A 23,222-nucleotide genomic window follows, 5' to 3' on the forward strand; every position below is an offset into this window, starting at 1 on the left:
TACATGCTCGTCAAGACATATCTTCTCAAAACTACGCTTAAAAACGTACTAAAAATTGATGAATTTGGAATGATCCCATCAATTGCACTCGAGTCACTTTCTTCAGCCATTAATCAAACTCATTTCGTTGTGGCTCCGATAAATGAAAACGTCTCAAATTATTTCGGATGTAATACTTTTGATTGTAGCTCTGCACTGGACGCTGATGATTATGACTACGATGCACCCACTCCTCGTTGTCATCTTCCTCATCACGCTCCTCACAATAAATTATCTCAGGTACATAACTCAGATCCATATTAGTATACGCTTCAACCATGACTGAGATTTCGCCTCACTTTGGATCAGGTCTCTCCTTGCTCAGACCTAATTTCTCCACATGCCGGGAATTACACGACAGAGACATCTCTTAACTATACGACAAGCAAGTCTCTAATAAATTACACCAGAACCTCCACACCACGGAAAAAGTGATCCAGAACCCCAACCCTAAAAATGTGAGCCAGAACCATCATTTTTCTCTACTATTTAGAATAGGCTTATCAGTGAATCTCCACATAAAACATGTTGACACATACTTATAATAAATAAATGTATATATATATATTAACATTAATATAACAGGTTTCAAGGTCATTATTTGGTTACAGTGTCCAGTGCGTAGCTGCCGCGTACCTTGTTCGATCTTGTTTTGGGGGTGGGGGCGGATTGACTCATAGCTAAGTTGAAGAGGAAGCTGTGTCATTACAGCTTGACGTGAGCTGTTGCTACAGTTTCGATGTATACATGCAAGAAGTTATAACTTTCAAGCTGTAGACACAGGGATAAGCACGTTATTCTCTCTCTCTCTCTCTCTCTCTCTCTGAAAATACATTCATTCGAAATGTATGGATCTGCAGTGTCAAATTAGCTGCAGTACAGTGATTGGTAGAAGCTACGGTAGGCACATGACACGATGGGGGCAGGGCTCACATGAATATGTGTATCGTTTGCAAACATGTCATAGTCCATGCCTATTCTACACGATATATGCCTTTGATATGAACAATACAGATTATTTGTTCCACCAATGCACAATATTTTTGAGCGAGAAAATAGTAAACCAGAAACGCTTTTTTTAAAAAAAAAAACATTTGCTTTATAACTACAGTATTATAAATTTTGCCAGGTACATGTCCGTGTTCTATCATGTTCTAAACATGATATGATTAGCTTATTATTTCTGTAATGTACGTGTTAAATGGCAGATTATTAAATAATGCTATACAAGCTATATGCAACAGTGCAAGTTCATTTAAAAGCCCATAGCGTTCTTGGTTCAGCCCACATTTTATTATTTTAGCATAAGAAGTTAACAAATGTTCATATGCGTTTTACGTTCTGTAGAAACATGCTGATATTGATCTGCAAGATACTGACATGATTTTATCGTTTTGTGTACTTTGCGCTGGCCGTTTTCTTTCCAAGACTTTCAGGACTCGAGGCAGTTTGCTCACTGTTGAAACTCACTTTCTATACTGAATATTGAGTACTCTATAAGAAATAAATTTACTTCTTGACAAAATTAACATGCTGCCCGAAATAGCTATTTGAATCTCTTCCTTTCGTTCATGTATTTTGATTATTGCATATTGTAATATTGTAGACTATGTTTCTTTATGTAAACGATTGGCTATTGCTCTTCAAACGTTCCTACCAGTGCTTTCCTAATTGTCTTATTTGTTTTATGTGGACATGTTTTTTTTCTTCCAACATTTATTTTCCGATTTTTCTCCAAATTTAGAAATAATTAGCTGTTTGCCTCCTTTTTATCTTGCAAGGACCTTTATATGACGAATAAAGCTCTGAATAAAGATGAAGATGACTGATAACGGAACTTACAAGAAGTCACAATAGACTGATATTGAATCTGATAAACAAAACAATGTATTTCATAACCTTGTTGTCCCAAGACAAATGTCATAGTACCACACCACTGGCTTTGTTAAAGTGAATGCCACTTTAAACATAAGCCCTTATTGATTTTTCCAAGCATCATATTTCATATAACCTTTTTGTTTGATATTGTTTGATTTTATTTTGCGGTCTCCGTGTCTTTCAAAGGTAAGCAAATCCAAAATATTTTTGTTTATCTTTAATGCACGTATTATACATGACCGCATCGTTCCCTTTGAAACTGTATGCGATTTTTAATTCAATATGGGTTTACAAAATTGTATTTCTATTCTGTAATGTAGTTTCTATTCAGTACAGTGAAATAAAAGGTGTCCCGACAGGTTTCCGTTACTTTTTTATTCACAATAATTGTCATTAATATAGTCCTTATAACGTTTCCATACGCTTTATTTAATTCTTTACCATTGATGTGGTTTCGACGTATATTCCTTTTTCTCTTTTTTGAGATAAATTATCACGTTATCCAAATACTTGCTATCATTATTTTATGTTTTGTTAATTCATTTTAATAAAATAATATTTACAATTGTTTCCACTTTTTTAAAAGGAATCATTATATTCTTTTCTGTTTGCGGGTTCTGGCTTTTACCTTTAATTTATTTAGTATTTCACACCATTGCATCCATGTATATGTGATATTGTTCATGGTGCAGAAATTAGCTTGTCACAAAACATGCCCTTTAAAGCCACTCTCCTTTCGGAAGGTCCAGTCTTAATATTAATGAATAACATAACTTGTTTTTATAACTCTTGTCCCTCTTTACATATTTTCAGCCAGAAAAGCCAATTATAAATTATATGCTTATGTGTTTCGTTCTATGCAGCTCTAAACCATAAACAGACTGTGGGCATGCGTTGCGAATAAAGAAAGATCTGTATTAAATTCTCAGTGTGACAATATCGTGAAAGTGTATTATGTAAAGACAGTGTCAGATTAAACCCTGTGGAGGCCTTTTGGCGGAACAAATATTACTACCCGCGTCCCCCTCGCAAATTATCTACTAATACGCTTTACAATATTATTTTGATCCGTTGTCGCGGGGCCCATAAAAGGCGTGGGGTCCATATGCTGGTGACTACTCTGCCTATTTGGTATTCCGGCACTGTGTATAGAAAACGGTCTATAAATGTTTGCCAAATAAGGCATTGAGTTTTGTGACCATTCCACTTTTATTCAATTGTTCTGGATATGTATGTTTATAATAAGCCAAGTAGACAAAAAGCGAGAGTAAGAGAGATGTCGTTTAAATTTTTTCATAAGTGTGGGAGAATCATTATGCAAAAATTAATCGTATTATTTATCTATAAACCAGATATGACATATTTTTTCATAACAAAATAAAAACTGTCTGTAAAATGTTTAAAATTGACGAATTAAAAGGTGTAGCATATATTTAGCAGAATCAATTTTAAATACACTTTGAAGCCATCCCCGTTATCTAGATACATATTACCTTACATACCTGTATCGAATTAGAGAAACTTCGTGGCGCTACACGCATAATTAGTGAATATGTACAATCGACCAGGAAGTCGCTTCAGACATAAGCTCAAGGTACACCACCAGCACCAAGCGTGTTTAACCGATCACCAGATTTTAGAGGACTCCTTGACGAAAATGTTGTTCAGTTCTTTATTTTGAGGAAACCTTTGCAATAGTTGAACCATGGACTACGATAGAAAGACAGGGAAGTATAGAAAGGTAAGTTTTAATATTTCATCTCGAGGAACGCATTTTAATAAGACGTATAATAATACTTTTGTATTCAAGCACTCCATTGAGCAACAATGTTAGCTATTTTGGCGCGCTTTCTTTATGAAAAAGCCACAAGTTTTATGCAACGTTTCAAAACTAAGCGAAGACTTTTAGGCGATCTCCTTTACGGATCACTGGCATCACACCTATGTTTGATTGGATTCAAATCTCTAGCTCAGCTGACGTGGGCATGTGAGTAAGCTTGGCAGTAGCTTCTAGTGGGTCGGTGGTTCTTCACGGGATTTTCTCTGATGTTTCCGCCACCAGATATACTAGTCGCCATGTATAGAATATCATATGTTGAAAATGGATTAAACCCAAAGGAACAACAACAACAGCAACAACACATACAACACCTTTGATCTCGTTTCCAGCTCTTACCCTTCATTGCCCTCCAAAGTCTCTTCGTTTTTCCTTTGTTTAGTACCATATCACACCGATTAGTGGTATTTTATGATAGTTTCTCAAGGCATCGACACATTTAGTTACTGGGTTACACTTTAATGGTTTGCCTAGCGTAAATATAAGTTAATCATTTATTATATGATTAAATGACCATGGTTGGATGTTTATCGATATGTAAATTTTACCTAATCACTCTCAAAGTAACAAAAGTCCGAAGGACTTTATGTTAACTTTGTCTGTGATTAGGTAAAGATTTCCACATCGATAAATACCCAATCATGATCATTTCATCCTTATAATTCCAATTTCGTCCTTTCTTTCGTCATATCAACATATTCCATCAACAATGCACTCCAATTTAAGTAGCGCGTACTTTCCTTCCGTTCGCCGCTTCACATCGCCCCATAATACATAACCTGTACAGACTCACACGAACACACTGAGTATTGTCTCAGTTACGTTTACTCAGAAACTTCATACTTTACATCTTAGCCAATGACTACCGATGGTGTCAGCACATTTCTTTTCATATAAAAAAATAATAACATTCTTTTTTTCATTTTAGTATGTTCTATAAAAAAATAACATTTTAAACCATTTTCATCAACGTTAATACTGAAAAGGACCCGGTCAGTTATCTAATGTGAAATTAAATGTGCAGTTGCATAGTTGAGTACTGGAATGAATTAATGACTACACGCCCAAAATAATTTAAGTTAGCAAAACATTCAAATTTGTGGATTATTATATACATTTTTCAATGTTGTTAAGTCACATTGGTGGAGATGGTAGTTTTATCACTTGAAAAACTCTATTCAGTCTTTGTTATATTTTTATGTAAGTGGTCATATCACAACATACCACCAACACCCACACACGTTGCTTTTTTTTTTAAATAAGCAAACAAAATTAAATAAAATAAAATAACAAAATGCTATTGTAAACGCCAATGCCTCATTTTGTGTTTTGTTTATTATGATCTGAGTATTTATTTATTTCAATACTGTAGCTTTTAAGTCCTCCTCAGATAATTTCTTGAATCTTGATGTATATCTCCCAGCGTTGCTGCTGTGTATAGCTAGGGTGACTGAGGTCATGGGGTACTCGGTAAGGGAATTTATCAATCTATTGTTCTGTTTCATTTTCAGTGTTTCTGACATCCATCGCATTATCGTCAAATCCTTCTTCATCTGCTTCAATCACTGCTATTACTTCTTTTAACTCCTTGTCACCTAATTGTTCGAAAAACTCCGCAGCAAATTGCAGGAAAAAATCACCGTAATCGGCCATTTTGCGCGATTATGTAGCAGACGAATGCCAAATTGTAAAATATGCATTTCAAGCAAAGAATATGAGAAAAAGTATACAAAAGGTACAATTGATATTTATTTGCTGAATAAAAGTTTAAAAAATAAAAGAATCGTTTCACAATATCGTGTCTGCATTGTTTATTTATATTGCAAACAGTACAAAAACCGAATGTAGTCCCAGAATGTATCAATGTGTAAAAACTTCCAGATCATTATCACGTGACCGTTTACATCCAATCGTATTGCAGAAAATTCGTTTCATTTATACAGATTGGAGTTATGGAAGGTAATCATTTTCTTGCAAAGTCTATTAGGTATAAGCTCCACTCATTGATTATAAACCACTAAATCGTTTAATATTTCCTTTTCGTACCGTACTGTGCCAATATCATTTCTTTTCCAGTGTTAAAAAACAACGCATGCGAATGCATTCTATCATTTATTTGATAATATACAATTTTGATTACATGAATGTACATTTTACATTTACCTAACTGTCAAACTATCCGTCTGTCTGTGATACATACATGCATATATGTATGTTTTACATGTGTACCTATGACAACACAGTATAATAGATAGCTTGGACCATCTAAATCCCGTAGATAGCTGAATGTACCTATGACAACACAGTATAATAGATAGCTTGGGCCATCTAAATCCCGTAGATAGCTGAATGGTGCATATGCGGAGAGGGATATAAAGAGCTTACTCAAAATATATCAAATGAAGATTACTGTACTGTAATGTTACTGGCGATTTGAAATATTAATATTTAAAATAATTTAAATACTCGTTGAACGTGTAGAGTGCAGACTTTGATCAAACTCTTTTTTACCATTATTATAACCAAACTGAGCTCAAAAGGTACTAAAAAAATATGAGGTATTACTCTGGGACGTTCATTATTTATAGGTGTAAAAGTCTGTATAATCATTCTTACACACACACACACACACACACACACACACACATATATATACATATCCCATAAGGAAGCGAAATTGAGGGTAAATAAATACCCCTTGGTGTCAGAACTGGGAGTCAAAAACAAAAAGTGGTGGTCAAAAATGTACTGGCAAATTTTTAACATGTGCAACATACTATGTTTCTCAAAAACATACAAATAAACCAGCATGCACAATTAACAAACAAATGCATTGTCCATTTAAAGAATAATTGTATTAGTTCATTTTTCTGTTGGGCTTAAGTCGTACATCTTTTTGTAGCAATATTATAGACCAACATATTACATATAAGCCAATACAAAAGTCAAATAAATCTTTTTAACCAAATGGCAGTTAATTTACTGCCTGTAATAAAATGTGTACTATCATCGGTTTCATTGTACTTCGTCCTAGAACACATTTATCCAAAAATCAAAGAGGCTAATAATTCATCTTCTTTCTAAGAAGTTAGACTTGAACTTTAAGATCTTTCTTGTATTGCGGCAAAGTTAAAAACCAACAAAATTTGCAATTACCCCCTGACTTTGTAATCCAAGTAACGCATTTGCAAGTTTACTGATTTCTTTGTTGTGAAAGAATGCCTTTGGTGATAAAACTGTCCTCCAGATATCTTGGGGCAAACGAGGGCAGATTTTTAAAACTTTTTAAACCCTGTCACAAAATGATTAGAAGTCACACCGGTAATCGTAATGGATGTGCCGTATTCCAGTCAGGGAATTATTTTTTCTCCATTTTTCATTAAAGTTAAATCCACAGTTACTCTTTTGTGTTCTGCTTCTTTCATTTTCTTCGCTAATGATTCTTAGTGCACGCCGTTTAATCTGGAGATCACTTTCAAGTGCAACAATCATTGAGGTTAAACATCTGGATAACATCTTGCTGAGCTCAGTGGAAATCGTGTGATAGCTCGCGAGATATGGGGAAATTACTCGTCATAACATTGTCTATGCTAGTCTGGTTCCCGAATAGCGCAGTGCAACGGAGGGAGCATACAAATCAGGGAACCAGTCAATTCCTATGTTCGAAGTATACACTATGCCATACCTCATCCAAAGCATTGGATATTAAAGAAATCCTCATCGCATTATGATAATCCTTGGCGTCAAAAATATGCTCAAGCAACAAAACGTGTACATCAATATTTTCAAACGTGCGTAAAGGGAAACACTGAATTATATATATATATATATATATATATATATATATATATATATATATATATATATATATATATCTGTGTGTGTGTGTGTGTGTGTGTGTGTGTGTGCGTGTGTATGTGTGTGTAAACAAAGGAGCTAGATTTCACAATCATTCTATTCAACACAAGGTACATATCATCTGACATGCAATACAAGCAATCCATACACTTCTTTGTGGTGTCACTCACTACACGTCTTATCAGACGAAAAGTACATCCTGTAATAGAAGAAGATTCAATCACACAAACATTGTATCCATCACACCAACTGCAAAGTCCGATACCCGATATACACTAACCCCATCATGACTGAATGTGTACCTGCATGGATGTAAGTCACAGCATACAAAATTCAAGACAAAGAGGCACGTGTTCGTTAGTATATCGCCCTTATAGAATCACAATGAAAATTTCACAACACGTTATATAAGTATGTTTTCTTCTTTTCCTCACTGTCAGTTTATTCTTTTTAATTTCTTCCTCGGCATTGGACCTTCCTCGTCTTCTATTTCTTCTCGTGGTCCGGATTTCTAGAATTTCATGGCGAGAATTGAATCTTCTGTTTCTGAAGACCTTTTCTTCTCATTCTCTTCATCTTGTGTCTACTTTTATTTTTTATGTTTTTTTATTCACTGTGATGACCTTATGTCATTTATATTTTTACAATGATATCGCGTATCGCTATATTTGCTTGTTTATTTCTGCTTTGGCTCCTTTGCTTTGACGTTGTGAGCTTTCTTGAACCCAATCGTCTTTCTCTTGACAGATATAAAAAAATATCTTGTTTTTTTATCTCTTAAGGTGGATTAGTCCATCATCTTCTCAGAAATAAACTTTTGAATGATTTTCCTATATTTCTGACGGTATGAGCGATATGTTGTGCTAAATCTCCAACCAGAAAGATAAGTTTGTTGTCTCTTCGATCTTCACCGTTTGACATCTGAAGGGATACTCTTATTGTAATACAATCGTCCTAAATACAGGTACCGTCTTCGATTAAAACTTGGTCAGATTAAAGTTTGCAATCAAGATTAAGTATTCCAGCGAGAAATTAAACGAAACAACGAGGCCACGACGTGCGATATCGCCGCACACGCTAGGTGAAATGTTAGCTCAAATCCATGTTACGATTCCCAAGACAACATGATTTTGTCTGAATCATTGCTTTTCTCTTCTGCAACGAAGCCATGAGCTTCCAGATTCTCCCCTAACGAAAGTCGTTTGGCAGCTCACACAAATTATTACTACATCTGAGAGACGGAAAAACGCACTTTCATAAAACTTTACAAATACACCGTTAACGTTAAAGATTTCATGTAGAGTGTTTAAAACGTAGCGAAATGAAATTTTGGAATCAAAATGAAAAGAGCACACATTTCCACTGAGAAATCAGGTGATCTGTGTTCCCCAACACTCTCCCGAAAAAGTTGACAGAATACACGCTAGTGATCTTGAAAAAAACATGATTTCCCCATATTCAGCACCATTTATATCTACAGCAGAGTGAAATTAAGAGGATGAGAAAGTAAAACTGTGGCAATACTGATACGCTGACTGACCAATCAAGATCAGCAAATAAAGATATTCATTAGGTACCTCATGACGGTTACTTTTATAATCTAGCGTCCCAAAAAGTGACTTCCAAGAAATTTCCAAAGACAGCTCGCACGTACACTGTGACGTTGAATAGTTTAAGTCACAATGGTTGATATATCTTTGTATGTAATGTTCAAACATTTCCCACAAATGATATGTTCCTAAGCGAAAGGTAATACACACGCACACACACACAAATGGTGTCCAAAATGCAAGGAATCTTCTCGTCTTTTGGACTCAGTTCTTTTAAAGGTACTTTTTTAAGTCTTGGACGATGCGATCGACTTTCGTTCATGGAATGTTTCGTAACACTGATGGCCGAAGTCATGGCATTGTAAGTCTCATAACGTCTTCGAAGTTGATAAATCTCTGACCATTGTGAATATTTTCAATGTAAATAGTCTTCCTAAGACATGTACATACCGACGATGATAACGTCTGGCCATTTCTGATGTATTTCCTCTTTGCATTTGATTTGAATCAGTATAACATGGTTGTAAGTGTGTTCTCGTAACTCAAGAACTCTCAGTGTTTCTCTCCGAACTGTTCAATTACAGGACTATAATCTGACCTTTGAATATTTTCATTTAAATGAGCTTTTCTATAAAACAGTTACATACGAACTGTAAAAATATGTCTTAGAGAATGTGATTTGTCTATTAATAAACATTCAATGTTTAAGCCTCACCAATCTGAAAAATGTGTGTTTATTGGTACAAACATATTACCCACAATCTCTATTATAAATGTATCAAATGGTTTTCTTAATAATAAAATACAATTTTGCGTGTCGCTTGTAATAAAACATTTATTAATCCTAAACCTTCTATAAATTCCAATCAATAAACAAAAAATACATGGAATTGGCATGCCAAAAACCTAGCATAAGGAACTTTTGTGGGTAAAATTATGTATCAATCGTCAACTAAACAGATGACAATGTATCATGAGGCAAAGGGTGTTGGGCCTCTGTCACATCTGACATGACAGTCAATGTTAAAAATACCAATATGTTTGACATTATGGTTCTCTATATGAAGATGCAATCTTTAAATTTTAACATGCTCCACACTTACTGTCCAATATGTTGTTAAAGCAACCAATGTCAAGTTATCTACTATGCGATATTTTCACATGAAATGGTTGGCAATATTTACAAACTATATTTGCAAAAGTAAAACCGTGTTACCTTTCTTCTGATGGTATGTGTGTGGACACTCCACAAGGCGTTTTGGTTTGTGTGCATCTGGTCTTGGATAGTCTAGTTGATGTGATGGATAAAATCGTGGTGACATTTAGGTCCTTCGTTCACACACTATCCCATTCTTCTGGGTGTGGTATGTTGACTAGCATGTTAAATTTAGTCCCTTCGTTTACACGCTACCCTTTCCTTTGATAGTATGTGTGGAATTGAAAGGACTGCACAATTCATTTTGGTTAGCGTGTATTGGGTATTGGATGGTAGAAGTATGCCTCTGCGATTTGATTTACTTTTTTAACACAATATCCCATTTTTCTCATAGCTGGTGTGTACTTATGGACACTACACTAGGTGTTTTGGATTGTGTGTATGGGATGTTGGATGGTGTGTTTCAATAGCAATTATGTTCGACTTCATCTTCTTCTGTTACACAGTACCCTTAACTTCGGATAGTTGGTGCATGATTTTAAGCATTGCACTAGTCAACTTAAATTGTGTATATGGGGCGTTTAACAATATTGGTGGTGAGTAGGATAATATGTTTGTGTGATATAATCTCCTTTCTTCAAACCATACCACTTTGTTATAAAAGTAAGCGACTAGACACTACACATGGCGTTTCTGATAGTGGTATTGGATATTATAGACAATGTTATGAATAATATGTTCTGAGATTTAATCTCTTTCTTTTACACACTACTCCTTTATTATGACTGATGGTGTGGGGACACTTCACATGGCATTTTGAATAGTGTGAATGAACTGTGATATGGTTGACAGCTCTTCCTATGTTCAGTTCACCTTGACTTATATAAGTCGATGGATGGTTGTACAAACGTACGTTCTGGAAAGTATATATGATGTGTTGGACTTTAATACAAAAAAGTATGTACTGGATCCTTGTCAAACTGCTGTTATTGGTTTGTATATGTGATGTATTTAGATGGGCATCAAACAAGGAGTCTGGATTATATACGTCGTGTACTGCATTAGATTCATTTTTACGGACAATTTCCACTAATGTCGGTCTGTGTTTTGGATTTTTGGTACTACTTTGCGTCTGAATAATTGCTTTATACATTTTGTTTTGTAATATTTTCTCTGCCAAGTCTCATGAAATTTCGGAAGTTAGTTTGAATATAATCTTTTGAATTTTCTGTCTGCAATAGAGACCGGGACATTTTGGACATTATGACTTTTTTATTTATTTTTATTGTCATTTTTACAACAATCATGGATATAATTCCGTTATAGATTAGGAATATCAGTGCTACCTTTAGTGTTAGTGAATTTGAAATGAAAGAAGAACAAAAATCCAGATAGTTTTTATTCTCAATTTAAAATCCGTAACAACTTCGGAATTTTAATGATACTTAAAGTCTTGGCCAGTTGACAATTAATGTTACAAATTCTCTCAGTCGCCGCTAGAGTACGGAACGTTTTCGTAATTGTTGTCATTACTTTCAGTCTAAGCAAATTTAATCCAAAGTTGCGGGACATTTTTCAGCCTAGGTTAAATTCTGGGATAATGTTGTGACTTTAGCATTAATTTTAGTCAAATTCATTTTAGTGTTATTATGAGCTGGTTGACTGTATATATATATATATATATATATATATATATATATATATATATATATATATATCATTTCAATGATATACGTTTACCAAAACCGCCATACTAACTTGTTGTTGCTTTATATATGAATAATTGATCCAAGAATAGTGTCATTATGTAACAGATGCCTTTTATACAACAAGTGCCTAGGCGTGCTAGATAACATGTGTACCATCTCAGGTAAAAAACTTCAAACTGTTAATATGTAACCAAAACTGAGGCAGGCATTTATAACACTGCTACCGCCTGACCCCCAAGTGTTGCTCCAATGTTAAACCTATTCACCCGTATAACGTAGGAACCCAACGAAACTTCCGTACCACCTATTGAGGTCAACTGTAGCACTATTGCTATGTCACCCCTTAAGTGAGGTCAGCTACTTTTTAGACTGTAAGCATTTGAGGCTATACACTTTGAAACGATACAAGCATTCCTACGTTAAAGTTTGGGCCCAATTAATTTTCCATACGTACATACTGAGGTCAACTCGAACACTGTTGCTATGTCACGCTCGCTTAAATCAGCCACTTGTAGCACTGTTACCGTTTGAGGCTTTGAGCCTTGAGACAGTAGTTAACTTCCGACTCATTTAACAGAGGATTTCCCATTCAAACCCAACTGTCCTGTTGAGTCACAGTCACCCGATGTTACTGCTCAAAAAAATGTTTTCCTTTGAAGGTCTAGTGCACATCCATATAAGCGAGCAATGAGCAACGTACATTAACATTAATTAATGTCTTTAGCATTGCAAGTTATTAATAATTGTTTCATTTCTTTTCTTTTCTTTTTTCTTTTCTTTTGCATCATCAGTATGATGATGTTGATGACGAACATCATCATACTTATCAACATTATCATCAATTTTAGTGTTTCTCAGAATGTGGGTAACTAATGGAAAATTAAAATAATGCTACCACCACCAATATTGCTACTAACACGAATACTACAAATTCTTGAACAAGATTAATATTATTATTATCCTTATTATTATTATTATTATTATTATTAGTAGTAGTAGTAGTAGTAGTAGTAGTAGTGGTAGAAGTTGTAGTAGCAGTAGCTGTTGTAAAGTAACATTCTAAATATACAATTATATTTTGCTGATAATCTTTTTAACTACTAATATTTATTACAAACCCTTGACTATTTGCGGCAATTTTATATTCTATAAACCTGGAATAACAGTAACATATAATGTATCGTTTTTTCTTTTTTTGAAGAATGCTTACTACGGAGAGGGTTTCTATGGATACGACAACCCGGGATATCTCTCCTTTAGTGGCCCCAAAAGAGGATTGCGCTACCCAGCACCATTCGGCAGGAGAACCGAGGACAGTGATCTTCAGCGCAGCAAGAAGAAGAGATGCCGACGTGGAAGAATACCGATAGCAGTAGCCATTTTGCTGGTAGCATTGGCTATAATAGTTGGAGTAGTAGCGGCCGTCTACCTCTCTAATAAAGGTATTTTCCATTAACATCTCTCTCTCTCTATCTCTGAATGTATGCGGCTAGCAAGAATCAGACTTCAACAACGACTTGAGTAAAGATTAGATTGACCGAAGAGATGAAGTAATAGAGCCACTGGGTGTAATCCATGTAAAATCATTATGTTCAAGTATAGATGTCATTCCTGCATATCAGGAGTGTGAAACTAGGCTGTTAATTGACTGGCGTCATGATTCATGATGCTGCTATATATGTATATAATACTATCAAAATCGGTTTGAGCTGGCTGCAGATGTGTAGCTCTTAGGAAGCCACTTTACTTAATCGGCCCCTGTGAGATATAGATGTTTTATGTATTCATTTTATTCATTTACTATCATTTCCCTAAGAAACAAGCAAACAGTCATACATTTTTGTCATATTTACGTTTTGGGATGCTCTATAGTTGGTTATTGTCTGTGGTATTCATTTTTGTCGAATGTGAGCATTCAGTTAGTCTGTACTCCAACAAAACATACACCATAAGAATGCTGACATTATAAACGACAAATAATAAAACACTGCCAATTTTTACAACGAATCTATAACAAAAATATGAAACCTCCGCAATCATTGCTGTACGTACTTGAATGGACCATTTCTCCAACAGTTTATATACTTAGCTTATTTAGCGTATTGCAAGCTATACTGTTAGAGAAAGGATCAATCAATTTGAGCAATGGATAGGACATCTTCAAATAATTAGACATCAAACACATAGACACAGTTGAGGCACATTGTTTGGACAGCTATGTTTGAAGCACGAATGCATTACCAAATATGAAAAAGATGGTGATAAATGACTATGAAATAAATAGATGGAATGATTTTATTTCTTCAGATCCACCAAAGAAGGGCTCAAATGCAAAGATTGTAGAAGGTAGGTAACAAGACTAACGAGTACAGCAATATTACCTGTTGTTGTAGTTGTTGTTGAAAGACAAATATTTGATAACGGAAAGAAAAGCGAGTTGAGAACTAGCCATCTAACATCAAAAAAAGTTACACCATATTAAGGGTTCAGTGTCATAGCATAGTTTAGATTACATTATACTTTATTGAAATAAACGTGTTTTTCAGACGATTGAAATCATCCAGTGATTATAAAATATTACACATGGTATACATAAAAAGGTCAAATCGAAAGATGCAAAGATGATCAGAAGATGTCTAACGCAGGGAAATTGTTTTCTGAACACAGCCCGGCGGTAATCAGGATGTGTAGCCACATAATATAATGAAGTGAACGAGACCGTTAATACAAATTAATACATATGAATGATACACTAAATACCAAATCTTCATAACCATTCATGCAATTAAAGCTTTATATTTACATTATATAAATAATTTTTATCTTTTTTCTTTCCAACCAGTCACAAAAATCCAGACCTTTCAAGGAAACGTATTGCTGCAGAAACCATGGAACGCTGAACTGAACGATTCCAATTCCAATACATATAAACAGGAAAAGCAGTTCTTCGAAACCGCCGTTGGCATAATTTTGTTTATAACTAAGTTTATATAGTCTTTGTATAGAGGAACACTTTGCAAACATATCATACAAAATGCCATTGACCGAATGTATACAAGTTCAGAGCGAAAATGGCTTGCAAACAAATATTTGCACACAAACGGTTCGATCCAGCACTGGAATTATTTAATATACCCATCTGTTATTCCATAGCAATTTTACAATTATCCAACGCAGTCAGATTCTCTGTATAATGTCTCCATAAGTGTATAAAAAATTTGTAAACATTGCCGTACATTTTGTTTAAACATACCTGGCACTTGACAATAATAATTATGTCAAATGCTCAGAAACATTGAATCCTATAAATAAACAGTATGCCACAATCGTATCTTGTCTCTAAGACACATTCAAACAAGCAAGAGCATATTCTGAAAGGACTTGTAATATGTAACGTCTGGCAAATTTGTATTTCATCTCATTAGTTTTAGTGTATACTGGTATCTTATGCAAGTACTTCATAGTTAAAAACAAAAAAGGCTGATCATGCTGTTATGGCATTGATCAGTGATGTGTTCCCTAACGGTTATTACATTTCTTTTCTAACCAAACAGACTTCATCGGTAGCAACGAGATTCAGCTTTAGAGATGTGATAACTATATGAAATGAAAATAAAATCCTTAACAAGTGGTTGCTGTTGTTGTTGTAGGGTTTAGCGCCCTTTTTCAGCACAAGATAGGTTATACATGTCGGCAAGTATAAATTGTAGAGGAAAAACAATGAAAAAACCCGGAAATAACCACCGAACCACGAGAAACTACTTTCACATATACATTAGCCGAACACGAGACTTGATCCCACGCAGACAGAGGTGAGATGGCAAAGATCCGTAACGGTGAGCGCTTTAGACCACTTAGTCACTCGGGGCCCCTTTTGAACAAGTAAGGATAGTCCGTCCTTTTTTCCGCCCCCTACCAAGCTCGGGTTAAAAATGTAACATATCACAAAATATAGCTAAGACAGTATTTAAAATTCAGAACAATATTATACTTGAGTGTATATGCCAGAGATATTTCTCGATTTTGCGGACACACATCAATGCATAACAAAGAAATAAAACCTGGATATGTTAATATTACGCAAAGAATATACGTGGATCTTTATTTTATTTCGAGTGATGTTACAAATTTGGTTATCTATTAGCTCATTATAAATACTCCATTGACTCTATGTTAGGATTGTATTATACAATTGATTAATTTCTAATGGGCCAAGCATATTATAACCTTGCCACACATGAGAACAAAAATTGATCCTATATTTGATATCTTATTCTTTTAGATGGATATAACTTACAGAAGTAGCAATTTAAGTGAAAGATACAACGGGACTAATGTTATCGGATTTTCGTAAGTATAACTAGAAGAAAATATATATTCTGGATAATTATCAAGTGAAGCCATTTTATACAATCAGTTCTTTGTAAGAATATGAGAACAAATTTATAGAATGTAGTGAAATGCGATCATATTGTATATTAGATGGTGAGAGTATTTGGAAATTAATTTATACATGCAGTAAGTATACAGCATTTATATGCCCCATGATATAAACATGAATCCGAAAATATTCCTCACATGGATGACAGTGTGAGGTGACTGGTTAACATGCGTCAATTTTGCTGGATATATCACCTAATATCATTTTTTTTAAAGATACTAGCAACATTCTTACAACTATTGCTCCAACAATACATACAAAACTATACAAATGCAAAATTAAGAACATCAAACAAAAACAAAAATAAAATGGTAACACTATGTTTTGCAGTGAAGGCAGCGTCAAGGTTGACTTTGTTATGAAGATATCACACAGAGTTGAACAAACCATCGACACAACCAATTCTAGCGAAGGAGGGGGCATAATACTGGATGAAAATCCAAAGGATCCAGTAATGAATATAGAGTTGCTCAAAACAATCGCCAGAGAAAAGCTACCCGAGATTGTAAAAACATCTATAGAAGTTTCAGAGTTCTCAGGCAAGTTTCAATATTTAATAGCAATGTGCATTTAAATTGGAAAATACGTTAAGAAGAAGACTACTCTTCATTTTCAAATTAGCGTATCATTATTTATATTAATTATATATAGCCTTCATATCGTATAATTTACAAGTAACATTTAGTTGATTATATTCCCTTGCGTCGTTACACAAAACGATGAGTTTTAGTCCGTGAAACTATTTCGAACATATTATCTCTAAGGCATTATCATTATTTGCAACAGATAAGCAATACACGTTCGTTCCATCAGCTATTTGACATTGTCTTCGCAGGTAATTAAGCATTTCTGTGACTAAACACAATACACAATCTTGAGTCTCTAATTTGCTTTCGTCTCATGTTGCAGTCACGAAGAGTATATGCACATTTTTAAAATGCTTGTTATCGTTTCCACATCCCTGCTCATAAACTGAATACCACCAAAATTTATGCGTTGACTAATATTCATTATTTGTCCAAAATACGACAAGGTGTTATCATAATATTTAAATATAATATTATAGAGGACATTCTACATGCATCCGTAAGATTTATTTCTTTCTTCTAATTATCAATTTAGAAATACCAGAATCAAAGTTTCAAACTTCTTTGCAAACATCTAGACCAAATACAGCCATCAAAGTAACCTCAAGTGTTACTACAACGTCCGTTCTAGTTCAAACTCCAACTACATCGAAAGAAACAACCTTTGAAAAGATAACAGAAACATCAACTGCGTCAAAGTTGGAGCTCACTACAACTAAACCAATAACCGAGATGTTGCCAGCCACATCAAAACCATTAACGTTGACACCAAAAGAAATGTTTTCCTCGTCAGTAACAGAGACAAGCACTCTAAAACCAAATGTTACAGAGAATGTAACAAACACGTTGTTTGATGTATCATCAACATCAGATAATATATCCAAAAGTACATCAAAGCCGTCGTTAAATCATACAAATACACAAACAGCATTTTCGATAACAACTGCAGCTAAATCAACACAAGTACGGGAAACAACCACCCAGGGATTACAAACTTCTAAACCCTCAGAACAGTCAGCAACGAGTACGACAAAATCGACATACCTTCCTAATCCAACAATGAGTCAAGCAAAGTCAACATTGAATGGACCAACAACTATGAATAGACAGTCAGCGACCTCATCAGAATCCTTTATCGCCAGCGCATCCACAGAAACCTCAGTGCAAACCCTGAGTACATCCACAACTGTGCCTACAACAACTCAGATATTGAATCCTTGCAATTCTACAGGTAATCACTATATTGTTTTGATATCAAAGGCCAATTTTAGTGTATATTAAAGACACCACAGATCGTTATGCTAACTAGAATGTGTGCATTGATGCTTGCATTGAGGGGTCTCTTCTTGAAAGTGATCATTGATGCAAAACATTATATTTTTATGATTGTATAGGGTAATTAGTCATGTGACGGAAACCCATTTTACTAGTATATAATTAATTGTCTATGATAAAAATCACTATGCTTCGATATATCACTAATATAACATGATTTTGATAGAGGATATATTTTGGTTCCATTCTTTCCTTATTTTCTTTTCTTTCTTTTTCTTTCATTGATGCATTTTTCCTCAGTAATTGATTCATGCCAGATGTTACAACTGATGCAAACCAGGATACGAATCTATACCAAAAACTGACCTTTGAACTTCTGTCAATATAAATCAACTTGAATTTTATGCTTTTCCAGTATTAATTATTATTATTAGTTTATAGATCTATTTGATTGTGTGGTTTCAACATTAATAAGAAAACAGTTGAAGCTAATTAATTTAGCGAGTTTGGAGGTGCGGGTGACTTAAACGTATGTTTGTGAATTGCACGTGTAGTTTGTAATCATCATAGTGTTAACTTTCAGCCTTATTGTGCTATTGTATTTACGCTTCTTTCTTTCTTTAGCTTACATTTCAAACCATAGTTGCGTGAAATTAAACTAAATGGTAAGCAATATGTATCACTGACGACTGACCGTATATTGGTCATGCATTTTTTTTCTCCGTTAGTTGTTTGTATTTGTGCATATTCTATGAATAAATCAACACATCTTTAACTTTGCAGATTTCGTATATTACTTGACAAAACTGACATTTGAGGGGCTAATCTGGAGTGAACAATTACGTGACACACAATCTTACGAATACAAATCCAAAGCAATGATAGTAACTGACGCAGTAAGTGTCTATCTTTCAAAAATATTTCACAGTACAAGTTCTTAACCAAGACATTATCTTTAAACAAGGAATATCTTTTACAATAAAATTAATACGAGGTTGTGTTGAAGCGTCGTTTTATCCACGATACTCGCATAATATTGTAAAGTTTTTATAAGCCACATATATTCTAAATATTTTTCCTTTTTCGTATAAATTTTGTGGTGTTTCTTCATTGAGCTATTGTGAATCGGCTCGTTTCTTCAACACCTGTATCAATTCGTTAGGATTATTTTATAACTTTGTATTCGTTCTTTCTTCTTTTCTTGTTATTTTTCTGTTTTACAAACGTGAATATATATTGCCATGTTTGTGGATATATGAGTACTTTAATATCTTTACCCAAAATGTCTTGTATAATTGAATACATCTTTAAAAGTGATATTATATGCTATGAATAGCCGCACGTTCTATTAATTTTGCAATTACGTTGATTGCTGTTAGAATGATCCATGAATGATATAACAAACTGGGCAATACATATACAATATGTATGTTATTGTTTGCAGATGTTTGAAGTACTATCAGAGAGCAAGCACAGTCACGAAATCTGCGGATTCATGTTTCAGGGATTTAGGTAATTGTATTTTGTATCTGAGAATAACATTTGGTTTAGTAAATATAACATGGCGGACAAAAGTAAAGTGCATTTGTTGTTATAAAATGTTGCCATACCTCTCTGCCTTCACTGGAAACGGATTCATGCAGCTTTATATATGAACCCCCTCCAAAGATAAATTGAACTATGAGAAGCCTGTTTGAAAATACAATTTAAACTGTAATACGATTGCTTTACACCACAAACATAACCATATTGTACTGTTCTGCTTTTTTATTTTGGGAAATCATTGTGGTGAGGACTAAGAGTAGCATTTATTATATCCAGTGACGTAGGGGTTCGGAAAGTATCCTGGATGGTAAATTGAATGCGTCTCAAAACTATCATCAATAAAACGAATGCAGTTCGTCTGATATTATTAATGGTTACAAGTAAATGAACGAAAGTTGGGCTGATGCGAAAACTTACAAGTATAGCCATAAGGCGAACTTTGAGTGAAAAGGGAATTTGAAACTGGGATGACATTAAAGTTTAAGGGTTATTGGTCCATCAATCGTGTATTCATTTCAATAAAATAAAATATTTTAATAAGTTAGATACCATTTTATCCGAATCATTTAAATTAATCAGTTATTGCATATTCTAAAGACTCACTGATATGACAAGTGAAAGCACACGAATTGTGATTTCACCAAGTGAGCAATATCTGTCATTTTTTATAAAACGAAATGCAAGACACATCCTACTGTCGATTATTCATTGTCTGTATTTTATATTTTAGCATAGGGTTTCAGGATACAGATGCAGTGAAGGAGACATCTAAGCCATATGTTGTTGTTGATGGACTAGTTAAAGTTCTTGCTTACTCAAGCTTAAATGAATCGGATATGCTTCGCATCATGGCAACTGCGAAACTCCAAGACTTTGGTTACAGTCCATCAAAAGGGAAAGCGAGAAGTATCTGTCGATTTATCTTTCTGCCACTGCATGCTTACACATTATTAATATAATTTTATATAACGTTATGTTTTTTCAATAAAATACTTCTTAATTGTAACCAGCTATGTTGCTTTTCATGTGTAACGGTTGCACAAGTTATCAGAAACGTTAGCACAATAAGGGAAGATGTCGTTACCAAAAGCAATTCTTCGCTCGAAGCAAGCATGGTTCATGGAAAGGAATGAACTCCTACAAATGCGTTTTAAGCAATTATAGAACAACGATTCTTTGTAAAACAATAATATTCAATGTATGTTCAATCTTTATATTAACAAGTGTTTATTAACTAATATCAATGTCTTGTAATTCTTAGCTCTTCAACAAAAATAGTCTGACCCCACCACAGCCCACTCCAAACACACACATATGAGAACAAATTAAATGAAGAAAAGAACAGAAAAACAAACAAACAAACAAGAAATATAAGCTATGTAATGAAATCAATCAAGTTTTAAATTGTCCGTGAGGAAACGTACGTGCCTATTCCGTACATATAATGGTAATATTTTACTGAACCAAGTAGCATATAATAAAGTACTGTTGAACCAGGATAAGTTTAAACGTTTGCAAACAATGTCAACTCGAACTTCATTGTTTCGAATAATTCATTTTTATTTTACACATTTATTTGGTCATTCAGTATCTGATCAAGCGGAATCTAACACCTTGGGTTTACACAATAGTCTGTCTTAGTTGTACTGTTATGGTAAATTACCTTGCTTTTATTTTCTTAATAAAGAGATAAATTTATAATTTTATGATGCAGAATACATGACACTAGAAGAGATAATGAACACAACAACATCTCCTCCCAGTTATATGACAACCAGTGGAGAAAAAACTGGATGGGGATGGATAGTATCTGATTCCTCAACATCGAAAACAACGCTTGCAACAACACCAGAAAGGACGCCTAACACTAACACAACAGAGTGGAAATTGTGGACAATATCTGATTCAAAAACACCCACAACAACGGTTAGAGAAACACCCATCTATAGAACGCCTGAATTTCCTTATGTAACAACACCAGTACCGACGACAACTACTACAATCACAACTAGAGTTCCAATATGCTCAACTGCTGGTAAAAGTCACATGAGCACGACACGTTGTGTATATGAATGAATGGACGCATATGTACATTAAAACAGTCATACAGACTCAAGCAGGAAAATTATGTTGAAGAGAATTTCTACAAAGAAATGTCATTCTATAATTCATAACAAACAAATAAAGTCCCGAGAAAATATCATAATGTTACCCCATATTTAAAATTTGACACCGTATACATAATTATTAAATCATAACGTAAGTATCGTCATGTTTTATGTTCTCAACAAATGCAATCGTTCGAAAAAATTCAAAGGTAATAATAACATTGGTGTTTAATATAAGTTTACAATTTTTTTTAACTATTGCAATAGCATATTGATACGTACTGTATGCCTGACCCTTAATGTCTTTACTGAAATATCAGATCTTGAGGTACGGTTGTCGGGAGGATCATATGGACGTCTGGAGGTGAAACGCAAAAACTGTCCATCTGATACATGGGGTACGGTCTGTGATGACATGTGGGATATCCTTGATGCTACAGTAGTCTGCCGCCAGCAGGGTTTCCCGTGAGTCTCTTTAGTTGTATTGTATTGTTTTTCAAAATAAATTCTAAGACTGAATATGTTTCTTTGCAAAAGAACAAGACAGAACGGTGTGATCAGAAACGAACGATAATTTAAACTCGACCATTACATTTCATATACATCTATATATCCTAACACATTAAAGGTTGATATCCATTTACAACATTCTTCGATTTCTAAGGTTCCCATTTCAGGATTGCTTTCCAAAATGAAACATCGATATATCCACTTTCTCTTTAAGAGAGACATTACCTGCCTATGCGTACCGTGGTGCCTTTTTTGGTCAAGGGAGCGGTACGATCTGGGCGAATCGTTTTGACTGCATCGGAACTGAAAAGGATTTGTCTGAGTGTTCATTCGAGGGTTGGGGAAATATTCATTGTTCTCATATTCAGGATGCGGGGGTATCATGCGGTGAGTAGAGTTTTAATATTTATGTTAAATATTTTTTCATCATACTTTCTTGATTTGATATTTTATTTTTGTCGCAACATCGAAAATCTTAGTTGAAAATACTATCTTATTATGGAGCAAGACAATCAATAATCGTGAAACATCCAAGCCTTTATCTTAATAGTGTAATATTGAAATCTGATAAATAATGAAATTCAAAGAGTTTCTCGATTGCTTTATGATGCTATAATGAGCACCATTTTAACAAACGCTTCTGATGAATGGGAGGTAACTGTTGCAGTACTGATTGGTTTGTAAGGCATATTACATTCACTTATGTGCGATATTACTAATTATTGCTGT

The 23,222-nt window shown here is 34.3% G+C and overlaps 1 protein-coding gene across 2 annotated transcripts in view; it reads left to right on the plus strand.

Moving 5' to 3' along the window:
• Positions 1–3,510: 3,510 nt before the first annotated feature.
• LOC149783472 (MAM and LDL-receptor class A domain-containing protein 2-like) overlaps positions 3,511–23,222 on the plus strand; it is a 131,478-nt gene continuing 111,766 nt past the window's right edge. For both annotated transcript variants that reach the window (XM_089931712.1, XM_089931713.1), the window contains exons 1-13: positions 3,511–3,658; positions 13,229–13,469; positions 14,335–14,373; positions 14,870–14,985; positions 16,310–16,377; positions 16,799–17,007; positions 17,591–18,286; positions 19,114–19,226; positions 19,775–19,842; positions 20,606–20,781; positions 21,590–21,910; positions 22,304–22,448; positions 22,708–22,880. In XM_089931712.1, the coding sequence (XP_089787838.1) occupies positions 3,623–3,658; positions 13,229–13,469; positions 14,335–14,373; positions 14,870–14,985; positions 16,310–16,377; positions 16,799–17,007; positions 17,591–18,286; positions 19,114–19,226; positions 19,775–19,842; positions 20,606–20,781; positions 21,590–21,910; positions 22,304–22,448; positions 22,708–22,880 (2,401 nt within the window). In that variant the 5' untranslated portion in view covers positions 3,511–3,622. The remainder of the gene's footprint in view (positions 3,659–13,228; positions 13,470–14,334; positions 14,374–14,869; positions 14,986–16,309; positions 16,378–16,798; positions 17,008–17,590; positions 18,287–19,113; positions 19,227–19,774; positions 19,843–20,605; positions 20,782–21,589; positions 21,911–22,303; positions 22,449–22,707; positions 22,881–23,222) is intronic.

This window comes from Sinohyriopsis cumingii, chromosome 14, assembly GCF_028554795.1.
Source record: "Sinohyriopsis cumingii isolate HCF-2022 chromosome 14, ASM2855479v2, whole genome shotgun sequence".
In the NCBI taxonomy this organism is placed as follows: Eukaryota; Metazoa; Mollusca; class Bivalvia; order Unionida; family Unionidae; genus Sinohyriopsis; species Sinohyriopsis cumingii.